We start from the raw sequence: 22,860 nt of genomic DNA on the forward strand, positions 1-22,860 counted from the left end.
AGGAAGCACTGCACCACCAGGTTCAAGGTGTGAGCCAAGCAAGGTATGTGGCTGAGTTTTGAAAGGGCTATGGCTGCCACAAAATTACGGCCGTTATCACTAACTACCTTGCCTGCCTCAAGATGTACACTGCCCAGCCATGACTCAGTTTGTCGCTGAAAGTACTCGGCCAGCACCTCGGCGGTGTGTCTGTCGCCCAAACACATCATCTTCAACACAGCCTGCTGACGCTTTCCACTAGCTGCTCGATAGGGGGACACCTCGTGTGCAACACTGGCAGCTGCAGATGGAGTGCTCGTACGACTGCGCTCTGTGGACGAGCTTTCACTTCTGGAGGAGGAGGAGGGTCGAACGCCTACAGCCAACTGTTTACTATACCGTGGGCTAGGCAGCACTGTCCCACCACCGCTGTCCCTTGTGGACCCTGCATCCACCACATTAACCCAGTGCGCAGTGATGGACACGTAACGGCCCTGGCCATGCCGACTGGACCATGCATCAGTTGTGAGGTGCACCTTTCCACTCACTGACTGCTTGAGTGCATGGACAATGCGGTCTTTCACATGATGGTGGAGGGCTGGGATGGCTTTGCGAGAGAAGAAGTGGCGACTGGGTAGGTCATAGCGTGGTACTGCATAGGCCATGAGTTTGCGGAAAGCTGCGCTTTCCACCAACCGATAGGGCATCATCTCATACGAGATTAGTTTGGCAATGTGGGCGTTCAAACCCAGTGTACGCGGATGAGAGACTGAGTACTTTCTTGACCTACTCATAGTGTCTGGGAGGGTGAGCTGGACTTGAGAGCTGCATATGGTGGAAGTAGCGGTGGACAGGGTGGACTGAGAGAGGGTTGATGATGGTGATGGACTTGGTGTTCTTTCTGATGGCCTAGATTCAGTATTTCGTTGATATAACAGTGGGATTCCCTGACTGCTGTGGCCTTGCAACGACACCTCAACATTTGCTGCTGTGCTGACCGGTGGGCTTACAGTGGGGGAAACAATGTAGCATTGCTGACTACCTTCTTTGTGATCAGTTGCACATGTGGTACTTGAGGTTTGGTGTTGTGTCCACGCTTGCAAGTGCATGCTGATTAAATGTCTAAGCATGCAACTGGTATTCAAATTTTTCAGATTTTTCCCTCGGCTAAAGGTCTTTGCGCACTTCTTACTGATAACCTTGGCCTGATCATGAGGATTTTGTTCAAAAAAGTGCCACACTGCACTCTTCCTACTTTGACAGACATTTTGCGGCCTAGCACGCTGTGATATTTTGACCCTCTGGACAAGCTGTCCAGTAACTCTTTTGATTTTTGGAACCTGTCGTTGAGGTGCTCCGTGCCTGCCAGATAACAGCTGTTGCGATGTCGATGTCTGCTGTGGATGCTCCTCATCTGAGCTATTGGAAGCAGCACCCTCTTCCCCCAATGGATGCCAATCTGGGTCAACAACTGGGTCATCCATCACCTCCTCTTCAATGTCATGTGCACCTTCCTCTGTGTCACCGTGTATGGTGGTATAGTGTGCGGGAAGGGGCACCTGAGTCTCATCAGGGTCAGAATCTGGCTCTGTACACTGCGAGGACAATGTAGTGCTCTGAGTGAATGTACCAGCAGAATCATCTATCAGTGGCTGTGCATCAGTACACTCCATGTCAGATTCATCTTGGCCTGGGTAATTCACCATTTCACTTGATAATCCAGGCATGGTATGTGAAAACAGCTCCATGGAGTAATCAGTAGTATGGCCTGCGTCATCCTTCAATCTTGGTTGGGGTGAGGACACAAGGAAAGGTGTGGTTCATGAACATGAGCCTCCAATGATGACTCAGTGCTTTTACTTTTTACAACTTCAGAAGAGGAGGCGATAGAGCTGGAGGCTGAGTCAGCAATGTAAGCCAAATCTTTTTCCTGCAGCTCTGGCTTTTAAAGCGGTTTGCCAACTCCTAGAAAAGTAAGCCTTCGAGGCCTTGTGGAGCCAGACGATGATGCAGGCTCAACAACTCCTGCATTCGGTCCTATTTTGCTTTTGCCACTACCATCAGATCCACCACCAACACCATCATTACCAGCTGCCAACCCCCGCCCAATTCCACGGCCTCTTCCACCAGCCTTCCTCATTTTTGGTAGAAATGTAGACAAAATCCAACAAACTATATAGTAATGTAAAACAAGGTACAAGGTGTCTATAGGACAGGGGAGATTTTGAATTTCTGCACACACTTGTGGACACTGGACACTTATGGATTGTGTGAGGCCCACTGAATATCAGAGCGCTATGTCACAGGCTCGATGGCACAGGTGTGAAAAAAGTGACTACAGGATCACGGAGATTTTGAATTTCTGCACACACTTGTGGACACTGGACACTTATGGATTGTGTAAGGCCCACTGAATATCAGAGCGCTATGTCACAGGCTCGATGGCACAGGTGTGAAAAAAGTGACTACAGGATCACGGAGATTTTGAATTTCTGCACACACTTGTGGACACTGGACACATGGATTGTGTGAGGCCCACTGAATATCAGAGCGCTATGTCACAGGCTCGATGGCACAGGTGTGAAAAAAGTGACTACAGGATAAGGGAGATTTTGAATTTCTGCACACACTTGTGGACACTGGACACTTATGGATTGTGTGAGGCCCACTGAATATCAGAGCGCTATGTCACAGGCTCGATGGCACAGGTGTGAAAAAAGTGACTACAGGATAAGGGAGATTCTGAATTTCTGCACACACTTGTGGACACTGGACACTTATGGATTGTGTGAGGCCCACTGAATATCAGAGCGCTATGTCACAGGCTCGATGGCACAGGTGTGAAAAAAATGACTACAGGATAAGGGAGATTTTGAATTTCTGCACACACTTGTGGACACTGGACACTTATGGATTGTGTGAGGCCCACTGAATATCAGAGCACTGTCACAGGCTCGATGGCACAGGTGTGAAAAAAGTGACTACAGGATCACGGAGATTTTGAATTTCTGCACACACTTGTGGACACTGGACACTTTTGGATTGTGTGAGGCCCACTGAATATCACAGCGCTATGTCACAGGCAGAAATTGGCTAGTGTATCACAAACTACAAGGTGTATATAGAATTGGGCAGAATAGGAATCTCCCTAGAGTGTAGGTCTGTAAGAACGGAACAAGTCCTCCACTTATCCTTCCACAGTGTCACACAGATAGCTTCACTGTGGCCGTGATAACAGCCGTTACACGGTACTGAGAGGAGCGTGCATGTACACGGCTGTCCGGTGTACGTAAAATTGTCAAGCTCCGTGTTTTTTAAGTATACGGACTGACACACGCTGTCTCTCTATAGTTTTGAATGTGATCAAACAGCAAATATATTTAACTGTTTGAAAGCTAGACAAAACTAGAAGGTGCAGGTCTGTAAGAACGGAACATGTCCTCGACTTATTCTCACAGAGTGACACACAGCTTCACTGTGGCCGTGATAACAGCCATTACACGGTACTGAGAGGAGAGTGCACGTACACGGCTGTCCGGTGTACGTAAAATTGTCAAGCTCCGTGTTTTTTAAGTATACGGACTGACACACGCTGTCTCTCTATAGTTTTGAATGTGATCAAACAGCAAATATATTTAACTGTTTGAAAGCTAGACAAAACTAGAAGGTGCAGGTCTGTAAGAACGGAACATGTCCTCGACTTATTCTCACAGAGTGACACACAGATAGCTTCACTGTGGCTGTGATAACAGCCGTTACACGGTACTGTGTGATGAGTGTGCACCGCTGTATGGTGTGAAAAAATGCACGCTCAGTACCTCTGCAGGACAAAAAAAAAAATTGGGATTGCTTTTAAAAAAGCAGTTTGCAGAGCAGTGGGTAAACAGCAATGCAGCCGTCAGGAAGCCTTAGAAGGCAGCCTAACAACCAACACCGCTGATCCACCAAAATATAGCCTCCCCTTGCACTGCACACACAGTGACTGCTGTGTTGTACAGGCAAAATCGCTAGCAGCAGAAGCAGTTTTTTTTTCTTCTTCCCTGCCTAACGCTCTCCCTACAGAATCAGCAGCAGCAACCTCTCCCTATGCTAAGATCGGCAGAAGTAAGATGGCGGTCGGCGTGCACGCCCTTTTACACCCCCTGTGATGCCCACAAAAGCAAGCCAATCACTTGCATGCCCTTCTCAAAGATGGTGGTGACCCCTGCCTTTGTCATCACGTTGCCCACAGTGTCCGTGGATCCTGATTGGCTGAAAAAGAGCGCAAAACAAACTTTTGAAACGCGACTTTGGCGCGTAAGTCGCCGACCTCGTGGCCGACCTCAACCTAGGGTCGGGTTTCGTTTCATGAAACCCGACTTTGCCAAAAGTCGGCGACTTTTGAAATTTTTCGACCCGTTTCGCTCAACTCTAGTCATGATGACTTTTTACATCCACAGCTCGTCTTTGCATACTTCCATCTTCTCCAGTTCCCTGTAACGCATCCTGACACCTCAGACTGATGGCGTCCCACTGCTGGATGCACCCCGGGCAAATGCGCCCCTTGCACTCTCTCGGTATGCCCCTAGTTTTGGCACCTAGAAATTGGCTCCTCTAGGTATATGTTTAGTTTTCTACGAGAGTATATTTGCTTTTTGAGCACAAATATACAGTGTATATGTATATACGCAAATGTGCTTGATAATTTGAGAACCTGTCACAATTTTCCATATTTATGCATACAATTTGCCTAAAACTACATCAAATTTTCACACAAGCCTTAAGGTACTGTCACACTAAGCGATATCGCTAGCAATATCGCTATAACTTGTGACGTTATAGCGATATTGCTAGCGATATCGCTGTGTCTGATACTTACCTACAACCCGCTCCCCCGCTGGTTATCGCTGATTGCGCGAGAACGTTCAGGACTGCTTCTCGTCGTCAGCTTCCTGCAGCGCTTCCTGTGGAGAGACGAGCGACGCGTGGGCGCGGGCGGGAGGATATCAGGATCGCCTCGTCTGACAGGTAAGTAGCGAGCCCCGACCCCTGCTATGTCGCTGTGTGGCAGCTCACTAGCGACCACTTAGCGATGTACCAGCGATCCTGACCGCGTCAAATCGCTGGTCGGGATCGCTGGTACATCGCTAAGTGTGACAGTACCTTTACATATACGAGATCAAAAAGTAAAAACAAACAATTGTGTGTGGGCTATTAGACTCTGTCTTGTTTTAAATGAGGATTCAATGTCATTGTTGGTGGCAAAAGTATATAAACCTGTGCCTTCAGTATTTGGTATGACTCTTTTGTGCATCAATAGTTGCATGTAATGTTTGCAGTAGTTGTTGATAAGTTTTTCACTTGGAAGAATCTTAATCCATTCTTCACTACAATTCAGCTTCAATTCTATTATTTTGGTAGGTTTTCTCCTATGAACTGCTAACTTCAGGTGTTTCCAAAATAAACAAAAATGCATTCATACTTTATGGAAAATGCATTATATTTAAAAAATATTATAGTTAATAAATAACTGTGAATCCTTGTAATATCCATATAATAAGTAAAATATTTAGTTGTATCTGTTTCTGTTTGTAGGTTTCATGTAATCCTTAGTTTTCTTTCACCCCTTTATCTCCCATGTGACCACACATTTCCAGTTGGTCTAAAAATGACTTTAAAAATGATTCCTTATTAGAAATTACATTACAGCCCCGTTGACATGGTATTTAAAGAGAAGCGGGATTTAGTTATGTAATCTGAAACTAACATGATGTAGGAACTCGCACTCTCTCATGAAAACCTGGCACTGCCACTTGGACCGAAGTGTGCTGCTACATGTATTTCTATGCAGCCGAACGCTCCGGTCAAATTGCCGATCAAATCATGCAAGTCTCTCGCAAGTGAGTATGAGCCCTTACAAGGCTGTGCTCTACTGTTTCAATACAATCAGTGTCTTATCAGCAGGAGATTATTACTATGGGACAACTGGCCTTGTGCATCCTAGTCCAACCCCAGCACTGATTATCAGCTCTCTGTCACTATACAGGAAGCTGTGGGTACGTTTATACATAGCTCAACAACTGAGCTCTGCTACATTTGCACCAGAGAAAACTGTGATTCTATCATTTATGCTGCAACCAGCATGACTAAGTAATACATCACTGGAATCAAGGTCTCTGTCTCTACCTTGAAAACAAGAGACTGAAATTTAATTCACTAGATCTTTTATTTCATATTGTAAAATAGTTCTGTATACTTTTTTTAGTTTGAGTCTTCTGAAACTTGTACTAATGATTGAATATCAAAAGTTTCTGGTCTTGTTCCTTAGTGAGACTGTGGAAAGAATGGAAAGAATAATTAGAATAATTGGCCTTTATGCAATTAAATCAACAAGTTCAAAATATAATTATTCAAGGGAGACATGCGACATTGGGCTGCTTGTGAGTTGCTTTATAATCATAGAGTAATATCATCTTTTTCCTAACTGAATACAGGCAACGATGAACAGAGGATGAAGAATATAACAATCTGTTCAAGCGGGTCAACAGATTAACATATACAGATAGAAGTTACTGTATTAATATTCTATATACGCTTATAATAATGTTCCAGTGTTTTGCTATTAATGCCAGCTCACGATTTTACCATGGCAAAACCATCTTGCTATATTAGGATCTGCTTTCTTGTATAGCTATTTGTGTAGAATTTCACGTGGAATGTCACATATTTACCTCCTTTATATTAGTGCGAGAGCAAATCCTTCAAATGTAGAAGAAAAGCTGGTCTCTGGAGGGAAAAAAAAACAATGTAAATATTATTTATCATATTTGTATTACCCACATACCACCCACCCTGCAGAGTGCCCCATAGCCAGTACATGACCAGGCAGGCCTTCTGGTGACTACTTATCCTAGGTGTAGTTCCCTGACTGACCTGAGGGTAAGGGGGCGCCAGAGAGCTGCAAGTTCCAAACCAGAATTGGAAAGTGGAATATAATAAATCCCTGACGAACTGGGGGCAACCAAACACCCCCGGTTCATGACATATTGGTGGCAGCAGAGGGAGATAAAATTATATCCCCCTTGTAATTCATGACATATTTAATATCACAAATTAATCCATCAAAATTACAAGAGACGTTTACAGAATAGACATCCCGTCATGAAACTCATTTTCTTCAGTTTTCTGGTCTCATTTAGGCCATGTGCACACGTTGCGGATTCTGCTGCGGATCCGCAGCGTTTCTGGCCCTGCGGGTCCGCAGCAGGTTTAGGTGCGTTGTACAGTACCATTATTTTAATTGGTAATCTGAAAAACGCTGTGCACATGCTGCGGATTTTTCCGTGCGGATTTGCTGCGGGTTCAGATTCGCAGCATGTCAATTCTTTGTGCAGAACCCGCTGTGGTTTCACACCTTCTCCATTGTAGAGGTGTGAAACCACAGGGCTAAACTGCAGGCTAATGCGCAGGTAAATTGCAAGTCTTTTGACCTGAGAATTTACCTGCGGATTTTTCCAAATCTGCGCGGTAAAATCTGAAGGACCTAAAACTACGTGTGCACATAGCCTTACTAATACAAATATGCCAGGACTCTGGTTTAATATGCATAAAAACTGATCCACATCTATAATTTGTTTTGAGCGCTTTAGCTACAATTAAATATTACTTAACGTGAGGGTAGAGGGGCTTGAATTAAATGCAACAACGTGAACCTCAATTACACCAAACCTTGTCTCAAAATACTGGCGTAAAAAAGCCACTCAATAAATGGAATAAAGTCAGACAAAAGTGTCTGAAGATATGCGACAATTATTGTTTATATTTGGAGTCTTTTCTAGATATGAGTGAATTTGTTTGGATTCGGTTCCGAATACGATCAGCAGCGAATAATATTTTTGCAATATTCGTCGAACACAGCCGAACGTCAATGGGAGTAGACATTACAGAATATGTTTGGAACTGATCATCAAGCATACATTCGGCTCGAACAGGGAACCAATATGGCACGAACATGGCAAATTCAGATTCGGCGACCAATTCCGAACAAATTTGTTCAACTGTAGTACTCTTTTCCCACTAAACCTACATGTAAATATTAGCCAGGAGTAGAAAATTTGTACAAAAAGTTGTGCAAATGTTAGTATTATGTTTTCTCACTGACCATACATCATTTTTTCCTTCATGTGCTGATTTTCGTCTAATTTGGTAGGGATTGACAGAGAAACAAGTTAAGCCACTGATCAGACGAGACATATATGGACAGCACGGTGGCTCAGTGGTTAGCACTCTTGTTTTGCAGTGCTGGAGTCTTGAGTTCAAATCCCACCAAGGACAACCTCTGCAAGGAGTTTGTATGCATTCCCCTGTGTTTGCGTGGGTTTCCTCCTATGCTACAAAGACATATTGATGAGGAATTTAGATTATAAGCCCCAATGTCGATAATGTCTGTAAAGTTCTGCAGTATATGATGGAGCTATATAAGAAAGCCTAATAAATTATATGACCTGAGACATACTATACAGCATGACTCAAAGAGTCTCTTTGATACTGCTTGTTTGCTGCTGACATGAACTTCTTTCCATGCACGGCCATTGGATTCTACTGCGGTGAGCTGGATTTGTGCTTTTTCTTTTTTGCGAAGATGTATCGAGCAGTCAAGTAGTTTCATCCTTTGAGCCCTCATTTTCTATTCTCCGTTGCTAAAGTGTGAGAGGACACGTACCATTTTCTCTATTTTTTGTACTCTCTAATTCCTAGTCTTGCACAGTCTCCCTTCCTGCCGGCGACATACAAAGTAGACGTCACTATCCATTGGTATTTATTGTGTCCATCTCGCTGCATTTATATACACGCGGTCAAAATTGCTGGTACCCCTCGTTTAATGACAGAAAAATCCACAGTGGTCACAGAAATAACTTGAATCTGACAAAAGTAATAATAAATCAAAAATCTATGAAAAGGAACAAATGAAAGTCAGACATTGCTTTTCAACCATGCTTCCACAGAATTTACAAAAAAAAAAAAAACATGAAATAGACCTGTAAAGAAATGATGATACCCCTGAAAATAATGTGACAAAAGGGACATGTTAAATCACGGTGTGTCCACTAATTAGCATCACAGGTGTCTACACTCTTGGAATCAGTGAGTGGGCCTGTATATAGGGCTACAGATACTCACTGTGTTGTTTGGTGACATGATGTGTCTAATACTCAACATGGACCAGAGGAAGCGAAGGAAAGAGTTGTCTCAGGAGAGTAGAAAGAAAATTATAAAAAATTATAGACAAACATGAATTTTTGATGTATTATTACTTTTGTCAGATTCAAGTTATTTCTGTAACCATTATTGGTTTTTCTGTCATTAAACGAGGGGTACCAACAATTTTGACCATGTGTATAAAGTATCTTTTCAGCTTTACAGAGGATGAGAATGACATTACAGTTGCTCAACATCTCCTCTGCTCAGCTGTAAGCCAAAGCTGTATTGAGGCGAGCTGAGCTCAAAGCAGTGAATCAAAAAATTAAGTAAATTATATAGATGACCCTTTATCAAGTTTAAAAGTCCTATATCTAGTAACAGAACATTTTTAATGGGGTTAAATACAAAATACCTTATAATTTAATGCTTTATTTAGGTCCACGATAGTATTCAGTGATAACCTCTGGAAGATCTAGCATAGGTAGCTGCATTTATAGTGAAACAAGCAACTTCTGTAAAGAGGCGATTACACTGCAAGATAATTGTGAACGAGTGTTCTTAAAAAAGTGATTATCTTGCTGTGTAAACAGGCTGTCGATCACTAACTGCAAAGTTCTCATTCATCGGGTGAAATGATCTTTTGTGCAGAGTAAAAGATCACCATTTTCAGTGTTGCCTAGTCCTTTGTAGCCTATGTGCACCAAGCAATCTAGTATACGTTATCTAGTCAAACCACTGCCGATTGGTAAAATTTACTCATCCGCGGTCTTTCCCTGTAAACAGACCTCAACTCACCTTAACTCACATGAGATCTAAAATAGATTCAGTTACAGTAAAGTAAAGCAACCTATTGAATAAGTCTGTTCACATGGACTGACCGGCAGCACTGAATGACCGCTGATCAGTAAAGCTTTTCCAATCGTTGGTTGTTTATTAACCTGTTTACACAGGCAAACTGCGGGAAACGATGTGCACTGAAATAAGTTTCCGTATTTCTTGTAAATGGATGATGCATCAACGAGAACAGTGATCATGTGCAAATGATCACATCACCCGATGAATGCTTTTTCTTCAAGGGAGCAGGAGCCTATTCACAGTGAAAAATTATAACGGATTATACACTCGTTCACTATAATCTTTAAGTGTAAGCACAGATTAATTCACGCTGCATTCACAGTGAAAAATAATACAAAAAACTCACTTCACTGTCGAAGCAGGATTGGTGATTTTCTTCGGCACAGCATTTCTCTCTTATTTCATTGAATTTTCCAATAATCTGCATCCTTTTCTCTGGTGGGGTATCAGGCTTGTCTTTCAGGACACGAATCAACATTCTGCAATTTATTTAGAAAAGGATAGAACAATAAAGGCAACGAGAACAAACTAAAAGAATATCTGTACATTACATGTTTAGCATCGCCCAAGCCTAAAAAACCGCTCGGATATTTGGCAGCCTGACTCATCTACAATTCGAGATCTTTTTCTATTATAATAGAATTTATGAAATGTAGCATCACTCAAGAATTGGGTGTTACTTTCCTAATTACGTTTTCATCAAAGGGTAAATGGGAACATAAGCAATAATTACATTGGTTCCAGATGTAATTTACAAACTAACCCAAGTTGCTTTTGCTTCTGCTCCTCTTCTGTCCCCTCACAGACATCAGCACCACCTTTGTAGTGATTTACATCAAACTCTGGTGCTTTGTAAGATGGGTCACGACCAAGTTTTGTAAAGCATGGTCTTCTGTCCGCATAAGAGTCAACGCAACAATGATGAACTTGATCGTTTATGAATGTTTGTGATTCTCTTTCACACATGTCTCCTAGTAACATATCCAGCTGGAAATGCAAAAATAAGTATATTTTAATTGATGGAAAACTGTTGTCAGTATAGATTATAACCAAAAATCTAACATACTGAATATTATTAGAATATACAGTATTATATCAATTGTTATTTAGCAATGCCAATTTGTAATTAGTCTTAGGGTGTCTTCAAACACAGTATTTCTGATCATTTTTGGGCATTTTTTGACATTTTATTAACAGAGTCGTCTTTTATCTAAATGTCTCTAATTTATAAGGTGGATTATGTGCACTGTATTCAAAAGGGCCGCAACTCTGTCATAAAATTTCTTGATTGTTCCCCAAGATTTTGCACAAATCAAAGTTACTCAAAAATGTTTAATTTCCGCTATGTTTCTGCCTGTCCAACAATTTTTTTTAAAAGAGGACAGACACTGGGGGCAAAGTCAACAACAAAAGTGGTGTAAATTACAAAAGAAATGTATGTCGGGCCCTGGCTGGCATAGGCTTCTAAAGATAGAGCAGGGCAGTTGACAGATGCGCCAAAGTCAATAAAAGGACTCAGGAGCACAACTGGTATGAATGAGACGCATTTCACTCCAATGTTTCCATCACTAATACTGGCATACAAAATACCAGTCTTAAAAATTGGGGCCAAAGTGTTTTGGGGAGTTTTTGGGTTGTGCGTGAGACAAGAATTTATATAATTGGCTCTAGGGAGGACTCTTATGGTCCCTGTTATGAATGAGTCACCGTAGGAGGCAGACACAAAAATAGCAGCTAAGTCCAGAAAACCGGAGAAGTTGGCAACTATCAGATTGCAGACCCCTGAACCTAACAACACAACTAGCAGTAGCCGTGGGGGGTTCCTACGGTGCCCTAGACCCCTCGATCACAGCCGGAGAAACTAAATAGCCTAAAGACAGAAAAGGAAAACTAAACTGCCCCCGAGCAGACCCCAAAGTAAAAGGCAGCCCCCAACATATAATGACGGTGAAGCAAGATGAAAAAACACACACACAGATAGAAAGATAGGCTGAGCAAACAATGGGGCCCAAACTCACTAAAATAGGACAGGATAGGACAGCTGCTGTCTGCAATCTGCAAAAACCCTGAAAAGACATAAGCCAACAGGCTGATATGGAAAAAGGCCCTGAAGCAGCTAGGCTTCAAAAACTATATCAGCACTCAGGTATTTTCTGAAGACAGAGCTAAAGGAATTCAGATCACCCCAGCAGGGAATGACAGAAATCCAGCAAAACAAAAACAACGTACAAATGCAAACGGCAGAGCAGAAAACTTAGCTTTTGGAGAGCAGGAATTCAGACTGGTATCCAAGGATCCACAGAGAAATCACCCGCAGAGCAGACGGGCGTGGACAGCCTTATATCCAGTCAGAAACTCCACTCAGCCAATCATCATCATTAGACCCAGATGCCTGATAATCAGGCTCACTATCTTTTTTTACTAGAAGAAGGAGTTCATCGGGCCTCAGTGGTAAAGGGGAAAATGAACTCACAACAGGTCCCTTTAGAAGTGCCAACCACAGTCAGTAAACGATTGCCAATCCGCTCTTAACACAGGCCTACAAACATTCTTTATGCCCAGAATGATCATTAAAGCTATCATTCTGTCCCCATAAAGTTACTTGTTATTGCAGGGTCAATGTGATGCCAATACATATTTTTAAGCCTGTTTAAAAATCATTGCACACCCTTAACAAACATTTTTCTAGTTAATCGTGAGTTTGGTGGAATGTTTGGATGGTCCTATACTAAGGAACGAGTGCTGTTATGAACGCTCATTCATTGATTATTGTTTCATCTAAGTGGGCCATTTCTCCTATGCAGCCAGCAGAGTTCTGTATAGGAAGGCTGCACATAGCGGTATGGCATCTGTACGTTCCTGTTGGACACTGTCTGTATAAACTGAATTACTGCTAGGAGCATAATTTTGGAGTCTGAATGAACCTGACGTTTTTGTCTGTAAGATTTCTATGTTGCTAGATACCTATGGAGCTCTTTGGCAGCCAATATACAGATTCAAGTTTCAATTAAAGATTTATTTCTTTATTTGAAAATCAAATTTCGTGATCATTGTTATTCTGCACTGAATATATCTGCCCAGTGTGTACGAATGTTGAGGAGACATCCTGGATTATATATAAGATGGTGAAAATTTTCTGCAATGATTTTCTTGGACCCTTCACAGTATCTACACAGCTTTTTTTGGATTATTATTTTCTAATGTGGCCTGATCCATGAAATTAAAAGAATCAGTGCCTAACTTCATGCATGACTTTAGGACCGCACACATGAAAGCAACATACCTTGCCATCCGCACAAGACAGTGTATGGTTCTCGGGAAGTGCACAACACTTGCCAGCAAATTTTGTCATTTCACCAGTGATTCTAAGAAGAGTTTCATCTGACACCTGAGGCATTTTTGGTACGTAGCGTCCTAGCAATCTGACAAGCAAAAAAGATATCTCCTACATTAGAAAAATTTCCTAGCAAATTACTTAAAAAAAGGATTCATATTTTTGGACAGTCTTTGTCAATCATACAGCAATCACTTACAATTTTACCACTTCAACAACATCTGCCATTGAATATATTTGATCAAATCAATTAACTTAGTTTAATGCTCTATGCAGTAGACTCTTGGGCATTAATTACCATAATTAAACATTCTGAATTATTAGGAATTATTAATGTATTCCATAGAATACAAGTGCATTTCTAAGTATCAACCAGGTCAAAATAATACCTATAATCACTATTGATTCTATTAACAGAACAATTTTTTGTATCTTTTGTATCTGACCCCAACAATAGTTAAGTTATTCACAGAATTACTGAGGGAAACTTACTCAGCATTATAAGCATGAGGTCCATGATGTTCATAAGCGTCACAATTTTGCTTTGCTAGAGCTTGGATTTCTTTGATTCTGGCTTCAAACAGTTGAGGCTGCAAAGAAACCAAAAGCAGATTATTTCTACAACCTGTTTTTTACTTTAAACAGGCATTTGTCTAGGTAAAAGACGTCTTACCGCAGCCTTGTAGCAATTCGCAGGATGTTCCTCTGCACAGCACTTTGTGAGCAGGGCCTCATAGTCTTTAGCAACTCTCACACAGGATAGGTCGGATAGTTCTGGATTCCTTCTTGTAAATTCAAAAAGGAACCTACAAAAGAGCATATTAAACCAATATTAGATGCTGTAAACTACATTATCATGGGAATTATGGACATATATGTCACAGTAAAATTTCCTTCAAGCAGACGTAAAATCAACAATTATTGGAATATACTGTATCTATAAATATGACAACTGAATATATATATATATATATATATATATATATACACACACAGGGTGGTCAAAAAGTAGGTGGACAGAAAATAACAAAATTTATTTTGATTTATATAAAAAATTATATTTACTAACACAAGCATAAAATTGACAATTAAATTTTATGCTGAACAATAATACAAAAGCCCTTAAATTTTATCAACACTGGTGATCAAACTGTTTTCCATCACAATTTGCACAGCTTTGAAGTCTCACTCTTACGCATCGACAAACATTTTTGCACAAGTCTCCTTGGGTATTAATTTCTTGAAATGCATCTCTTATGTAATTTTTCAACTCACTGACACTTTTTGGTTTTTGACTTTAAACTTTGTCCTTGAGTACTCCCCAAAAGAAAAAATCCATTGGGGTCAAATCTGGTGAACGTGTCGGCCAATCAAGTGGGTCTCTTCGGCCAATCCATTAGGAAATCTTTCACCAAAATACTCGCGGACTGTAGAGGGGCCCCATCTTGTTGGAAATAAAGGTAATTTGAATTAGGCTGTAACTGGAGAACAACTTGATTCATTAGAATTTCAAGATACTTAACTCCTGTGACTGTTCCATAAAAAAAAATGGTCCAAAAACACCAAAACTTGAAATACCACCTCAAACATTGACAGCAGGCTCATTTAGTTGTTGCTCTAATGTTAAATGCATGTTCTCATTATACCAGTAAATACAATTATGTCTGTTAATATGGCCAGATAATTTGAAAGAAGCTTCATCACTCCATATAATGTTATCTAAAATTACTGGATTTTCTTCAATTTCGTTAAGCATAATCTCACTAAATTGCAGCCGCCTGTCTGGATCAATAAACCATGAATTAGATGTGGACGATAAGCTTTCCACCCAATAGATTTCAGGATTTGCATGATGGAAGCTCATGAAATTCCCAATTCTAAAGAGACTCTTCTGTTGGACTGTTTTGGACTCTGAACAAATGTTTCAGCAACAAGTTGTTTATTATTTTCTGTACAGGCTGTTTTGGGTCGATCAGTTTTTGGAGCATTAAGGATTGAGCCAGTGGCATCGAATTTGTCACGAAGGCGGTAAATGTTTTGTCTCTTTGGGGCTTGAGTAACAAATGTTTCAACCCAATTTGCTCTAACTGTTTCAGCATTTTGAGATTTCCAATAATCTTTTAAAATCCATTTTCTTTGATCTGTATTTAAATTATTTGCCATTATGGGTTATCTGAATTATCTGAAAAGAAAACAGATTGGGGGGAGATTTATCTGTGAAAACGGGATCTGTGAAACTGACTCAGTTGCCCTTAGCAACCAATCAGATTCCACCTTTCACTTTTCAAAGAGTCTGTGAAGAATGAAAAGTGAAATCTGATTGGTTGCTAAGGGTAACTGAGTCAGATTCACTTTACACCATGTTTGATAAATCTTCCCCTTCATAACCCTATTACACATACCGACCACCTACTTTTGGACCACCCTGTATTTATTTTTATATATATATATATATATATATATATATATACATATACACACACACACACACACACATAGTAAGGGAAAAATATATACATATGTACAGGTGCTTCTCACAAAATTAGAATATCATCAAAAAGTTAATTTATTTCAGTTCTTCAATACAAAAAGTGAAACTCATATATTAGATAGTCATTACAAACAGCGTGATCTATTCCAAGAGTTTATATCTGTTAATGTTGATGATTATGGCTTACAGTCAATGAAAACTCAAGTCAGTATCTCAGTAAATTAGAATCTCCCTATATAAAAATGAGTGTGTGTGTGTGTATCACCAACCAATCACGAAGCATCTTTCATTTCACCAGAGCTCTTTAAAAGAAGCTGAGCTGTGATTGGTTGCTATGAACACCAGTTTTCCCACTACAGAAAACACCTCAGCAGACACTGAAATTGTGAGAGAAATCTAGCATCCCCAGGAACATAAACTCCCAGCCATTGTCTGCCCCCAGAAAGGAGAGAGCACATGACAGAAATGGATCCCCCATCCTGTGCCCATATACCCAACACACAACGTTCATCCATAGGCACATCTTCCCTCTTAAAGGGATCATTGGTATGGAAGTTAGGGCAAATCCATCCAGCACTTTGGTACTGACCCCAGGCCTCTCTTAACCCCTTCACTACCAAGGGTGGTTTGCACGTTAACTCCCGGGCCAATTTTTACAATTCTGACCACTGTCCCTTTATGAGGTCATAACTCTGAAACGCTTCCATGGATCCTGGTGATTCTGACACTGTTTTCTCATGACATATTGTACTTCATGTTAGTGGTAAAATTGCATTCAAATAACTTGCGTTTATTTGTGAAAAAAATGGAAATTTGGCGAAAATTTTGAAAATTTCGCAATTTTCCAACTTTGAATTTTTATTCCCTTAAATTACAGAGATATGGCACACAAAAAACTTAATAAATAACATTTCCCACATGTTTACTTTACATCAGCACAATTTTGGAACCAAAATTTTTTTTTGTTAGGAAGTTATAAGGGTTAAAAATTGACCAGTGATTTCTCTTTTTTACAACATCATTTTATTTTTACGGACCACATCACATTTGAAGCCACTTTGAGGGGTCTATATGATAGAAAATACCCAAAAGTGACTCCATTCTAAAAACTGCACCCCTTAAGGTGCTTAAAACCACATTCAAGAAGTTTATTAACCCTTTAGGTGCGTCAGAGGAATTTTTTGAATATTTAAAAAAAAAATGAACATTTTAACTTTTTTTCAAAAAAAATACTTCAGGTTCAATTTTCTTTATTTTACCAAGGGTAACAGGAGAAATTGGACTGCAAAAGTTATTGTGCAATTTGTCCTGAGTACGCTGATACCTGATATGTGGGGGGGAACCACTGTTTCGGCGCATGGCAGACCTCAGTAGGGAAGGAGCGCCGTTTGACTTTTTCAATGCAAAATTGGCTGGAATTCAGATCGGACGCCATGTCGCGTTTGGAGAGCCCCTGATGTACCTAAACAGTGGAAACCCCCCCAAGTGACCCCATTTTGGAAACTAGACCCCCCAAGGAACTTATCTAGATATGTGGTGAGAACTTTGAACCCACAAGGGCTTCACAGAAGTTTATAACGTACAGCGGTACAATTAAAAAATCATATTTTTTCCACAAAAATGATCTTTTCACCCCCAATTTTTATTTTTCCAAGGGTAACAGGACACTAAAAGTTATTGTGCAATTTGTCCTGAGTACGCTGATACCCCATATGTGGGTGTAAATGACTATTTGGGCGCATGGCAGAGCTCGGAAGGGAAGCAGCGCCATTTGACGTTTTTGGCTAGAATTGAGATCGGACACCATGTCGCGATTGGAAAACCCCTGATGTACCAAAACAGTGGAAACCCCCCCACAAATGACACCATTTTGGAATCTAGACCCCCCAAGGAACTTATCTAGATGTGTGGTGAGAACTTTGAACCCCCAAGGGCTTCACAGAAGTTTATAACATACAGCCGTACAATTAAAAAATCATATTTTTTCCACAAAAATGATCTTTTCACCCTCAATTCTTATTTTTCCAAGAGTAACAGGACCCTAAAAGATATTGTGCAATTTATCCTGAGTACGCTGATACCCCACATGTGGGGGTAAACCACTATTTGGGCGCATGGCAGAGCTCGGAAGGGAAGCAGCACCATTTGACGTTTTTGGCTGGAATTGAGATCGGACACAATGTCGCGTTTGGAAAGCCCCTGATGTACCAAAACAGTAGAAACCCCCCCACAAATGACACCATTTTGGAAACTAGACCCCCCCAAGGAACTTATCTAGATGTGTGGTGAGCACTTTGAACCCCCCAGTGCTTCACAGAAGTTTATAACGCCCGGGCGTGAAAATAAAAAAATCGTATTTTTTCCACAAACATCATCTTTTAGTCCCCATTTTTTTTTATTTTCCCAAGGGTAACAGGAGAAATTGGACCCCAAAAGTTGTTGCCCAATTTGTCCTGAGTACGCTGACACCCCATATGTGGGAGAAAACTACTGTATGGGGACACGTCGGGGCTCAGAAGGGAAGTAGTGACGTTTTGGAATGCAGACTTTGATGGAATGGTCTGCGGGTGTCATGTTGCCTTTGGAGAGCCCCTAATGTACCTAAACAGTGGAAACCCCCCACAAATGACCCCATTTTGGAAACTAGACCCCTGAGGAACTTATCTAGATGTGTGGTGAGCACTTTGAACCCCCCAGTGCTTCACAGAAGTTTATATCGACCGGGCGTGAAAACAAAAATATCGTATTTTTTCAACAAACATCACCTTTTAGTCCCCATTTTTTTTTTTCCCAAGGGTAACAGGAGAAATTGGACCCCAAAAGTTGTTGTCCAATTTGTCCTGAGTACGTTGATACCTCATATGTGGGAGAAAACTACTGTATGGGCACACGTCGGGGCTCGGAAGGGAAGTAGTGACGTTTTGGAATGCAGACTTTGATGGATTGGTCTGCGGCTGTCATGTGCGTTTGGAGAGCCCCTGAGGTACCTAAACTATTGAAACTCCTGACAAGTGACCCCATTTTGGAAACTAGACCCCCCACGGAACTTATCTAGATGTGTGGTGAGCACTTTGAACCCCCAAATGCTTCACAGAAGTTTATAACGCCTGGGCGTGAAAATAAAAAAATCATTTTTTTCCGCAAAAATGATATTTTTGCCCCCAGTTTTTTATTTTCCTAAGGGTAACAGGAAAAATTGGACACCAAAAGTTGTTTTGTAATTTGTCCTGAGTAGGCTGATACCCCATATGTGGGGGTAAAACACTGTTTGGGCGCATGGCAGAGCTTGGAAGGGAAGGAGCACCATTTGACTTTTTCAACGCAGAATTGGCTGGAATTGAGATCAGACACCATGTTGCCTTGGAGAGCCCCTGATGTGCCCAAACAGTGGAAACCCCCAATTCTAACTCCAACCCTAACCCCAACACACCCCTAACCCTAATCTGAGCCCTAACCCTAGCCCTGGCCCTAACCCTAGCCCTAACCCTAACCCTAGCCCTAACCCTAACCGGAAAATGGAAATAAATACATTTTTTTATTTTATTATTTTTCCCTAACTAAGGGGGTGATAACGGGGGGTTTGATTTACTATTTATAACGGTTTTTATGTTTGGCGGCTGTCAGACGCTAAAAGACGCTTTTTATTGTAAAAATAGTTTTTGCATCACCACATATTGTGAGCTATAATTTTTCCGTATTTTGACCCACCGAGTCATGTGAGGTCTTATTTTTTGCGGGACGAGTTGATGTTTTCATTGGTACAATTTTCGGGCACGTGACATTTTTTGATCGCTTTTTATTCCGATTTTTGGGACGCAGAATGAACAAAAACCAGCGTTTCATGAATTTCTTTTGGGGGGTGCGTTTACACCGTTCCGCGTGCGGTAAAATTGATAAAGCGTTTTTATTCTTTGGGTCAGTATGGTTACAGCGATACCTCATTTATGTCGTTTTTTTATGTTTTGTCGTTTTTTTGCAATGAAACTTATTTTATATAAAAAATAATTATTTTTGCATCGCTTTATTCTGCGAGCTATAACTTTTTTATTTTTTTGCGGATGATGCTGTATGGCAGCTAGTTTTTTGCGGGACAAGATGACGTTTTCAGTGGTACCATGGTTATTTATATGCGTCTTTTTGATCGCGCGTTATTGCACTTTTTGTTCGGTGGTATGATAATAAATCATTATTTTTTGCTTCGTTTTTTATTTTTATTTTTTAAGGGGTTCGCTAAAGGGGGTAACTAATGGGACAGTTTTATAGGGCGGGTCGCTACGGACGCGGCGATACCAAATGTGTACATTTATTGCTTTTTTTTTATTTTGAAAAAATGGATTTATTGGGAAATATTTTTTTTTTTACTAATTTATTTAGCGATTTTTTTAAAATTATTTTTAACACTTTTTTTTTTTTTTTTTTACTTTATTACCTTGTCCCAGGTGGGACATCACTGTCCTGTGACATCACAGATCACTGTGACAGATCAGCAATCTGTCACAGGCAGTTCTGCAGACTTCCTCATGCCTGCGCTTTGCAGGCAGTGAGGAAGTCAGCTCCCTACAGGCCCCCGAAGGCCCCCGTCGCCATCTTGGATCCGGGGGCCTGTAGGGAAAGAGACCCCCGCAGCAGCGCTGCACATTGCGCTGCTGTGGGGGGCTCAGGGAAGCACGGAGGGAGCCCCTCCCTGCCGATGCTTCCCTTTAACCCCCGGTACACCGCGATCGTGTTTGATCGTGGTGTGCAAGGGGTTAACGTGTCGGGGGCGGTCCGTGACCACCCCTGACACATTGTGCCGGGTGTCAGCTGTGATAATCAGCTGACACCCGGCCGCGATCAGCGGCGCTCACCACGTGGGCGCCGCTAATCGCTGGGACGTAATATTCCGTCCATGGTAATTAGGTCCAGGGTCACATGGAAGGAATATTACGTCCATTTTAGGTAAGGGGTTAAAGGGATCCCCGGTATGGAAGTCAGGGCAAATCTCTCAGTGCTCTGATTCTGACCCCAGGCTTCTAATAAAAGGATCATTTGTATGGAAGTCAGGGCAAATCCATCCAGTGGTTTGGTTCTAACCCCAAGCCTCTCTTAAAGGGTTCCCCGGTATGGAAGTCAGGGCAATTGCCTTCAAATGCTCTGGTACTGACCCCAGGCTCTCTTAAAGGGATCTCCTGTATGGAAGTTAGGGCAAATCCCTCAGCGCTCTGAATCTGACCCAAGAATTCTATTAAAAGGATCATTGGTATGGAAGTCAGGGCAAATCCACTCAGTGCTCTGGTTCTGAACCTAGGCTCTCTTAAAGGGATCCCCGGTACAGAAGTGAGGGCAAATCCACTCTGTGCTGTGGTACAGACTCCAGGCCTCTCTTAAACGGATCTCCGGTATGGAAGTTAAGGTCATTCCACTCAGCGCTCTGGTTCTGACCCCAGGCTGATGGGATGATGTGGGATATTAGGGGGAGTAGTCTGATGGCTCTGGCTGATGGGATGATGTGGGATATTATGGGTAGTAGTCCGGTGGCTTTGACGGGATGATGTGGGATATTAGTAGTCTGGTGACTCTGGTTGACCAGACGATGTGGAATATTAGGGGTAGCAGTCCGGTGGCTCTGGCTGACGGGATAATGTGGGATATTAGAGGTAGTAGTCCGGCGGCTGTGACGGAATGATCTGGGATATTAGGGGTAGTAGTCCAGTGGCTATGGCTGATGGGATGATGTGGGATATTAGTAGTCCGGTAGCTCTGGCTGACGGGACGATGTGGGATATTAGAGGTAGTAGTCCGGTAGCTCTGGCTGACGGCATGATGCGGGATATTATAGTGAATGTGGCTATCCGGCGTGGGCGGGGCTATACACTCAGCTTTATATATATATATAATATAATCATTATAATTTGTTATAATTAACCGTAGTTAGTTACTATGCCTGGGCAGCGCCAGGCTCTGCAGCTAGTAGTTAATAAAATACACCTTCAGTCATCATATTTTTAAACATATATACACACTTTTTGCAATAAGTTTTGATTATATGTGCATATGCTGTATGGGTTTCCATCTAAGTATATTTACTTGGCTAAGTAGAGATCTTTTTCTTCTGCATAATGTTTGCACACATCCTCGGCCTCTACAAACTCTTTCATTTCTTTAGGCAGATCAGCTAGGACCTCTTCGTTGGGTAAGGTCATCATGCAGGGTGTGCGCTCACGTATACTCTTTTCACAACAAGCTTTCAAGTTGGGTGATAGCTTCTCATGATTATCACAGACATGCTGAATGTATTCCATCTGCCAGATAGAGACATAAAGGATTAGTCCTATGGCTGCACTGTAACCACTTACAGTGAAATCAGGTCTACAAGAAGAAATGTTCTGAAATGCTGTGCCCAGGATCTGCTCAAAGTTTACTAGTTTTATTAGTGGGTGAGTGTAAGTCTGGAAAAAGATATCCCTCTCCATGTCTTACAAGGTTGAGAGGTATGTCCTTCTGTTAGTGCTTAGGTTCTGTGATAGGACTCTTCCTATGGGGTCCCGTGATTTATATGTTCGTCCCTGCATTGTTACAATAAAGAGAAATTGGGGATCATTATTATAAGGAGGCACATTGGACAATCAATATCATTATAGGGAAAGCATAGGAGGCATTATTATTATACAAAAGCACAGGGGTGTTTGTTTTATTGTAAGGAGGTGGAGGTGTGGGGTCATTATTATTAGAAAGGGTAAGGGGTATTATTATTATAAAGTGGTCCAAGGGGACATTATTTCTATAGGATGCTGTATAACTGTATGGAGGCAAGGGAGCATTATTACTATGAGGAAGTACAGAGGGAACATTACTATGTAGAGACACAAAATGGGCACTGTCATTGTGTGGCACACAATAGGTGAGTACTCATACTATATAGGGCACAGAAGTGTCACTGTTACTGTCTAGATCGGAGGTGGGTGATGTCAGAAGGGTCCTGGAAAGTCTGTAAGTTAAGGATGTCTCTGAGTTACATTTTTACTACTGTATATGCTGATCA

The 22,860-nt window shown here is 41.5% G+C and overlaps 2 protein-coding genes across 2 annotated transcripts in view; one reads left to right on the forward strand and one right to left on the reverse strand.

Annotated features, from left to right (window-relative positions):
- RASSF6 (Ras association domain family member 6) overlaps positions 1 to 22,860 on the forward strand; it is a 275,225-nt gene that overhangs the window by 158,220 nt on the left and 94,145 nt on the right. The window lies entirely within an intron of this gene.
- The window catches only part of LOC141101307 (albumin-like), a 36,111-nt gene continuing 19,416 nt past the window's right edge, over positions 6,166 to 22,860 (reverse strand). The window contains exons 8-15 of the mRNA XM_073590323.1: positions 21,906 to 22,120; positions 14,022 to 14,154; positions 13,841 to 13,938; positions 13,298 to 13,436; positions 10,778 to 11,001; positions 10,361 to 10,493; positions 6,690 to 6,744; positions 6,166 to 6,291 (exon numbers count right to left, since the gene is read on the reverse strand). Coding sequence (XP_073446424.1) covers positions 6,700 to 6,744; positions 10,361 to 10,493; positions 10,778 to 11,001; positions 13,298 to 13,436; positions 13,841 to 13,938; positions 14,022 to 14,154; positions 21,906 to 22,120 — 987 coding nt within the window. The 3' untranslated portion in view covers positions 6,166 to 6,291; positions 6,690 to 6,699. The remainder of the gene's footprint in view (positions 6,292 to 6,689; positions 6,745 to 10,360; positions 10,494 to 10,777; positions 11,002 to 13,297; positions 13,437 to 13,840; positions 13,939 to 14,021; positions 14,155 to 21,905; positions 22,121 to 22,860) is intronic.

Source organism: Dendrobates tinctorius, unplaced genomic scaffold (assembly GCF_039654945.1).
Source record: "Dendrobates tinctorius isolate UK_male_01 unplaced genomic scaffold, ASM3965494v1 ptg000011l, whole genome shotgun sequence".
In the NCBI taxonomy this organism is placed as follows: domain Eukaryota; kingdom Metazoa; phylum Chordata; class Amphibia; order Anura; family Dendrobatidae; genus Dendrobates; species Dendrobates tinctorius.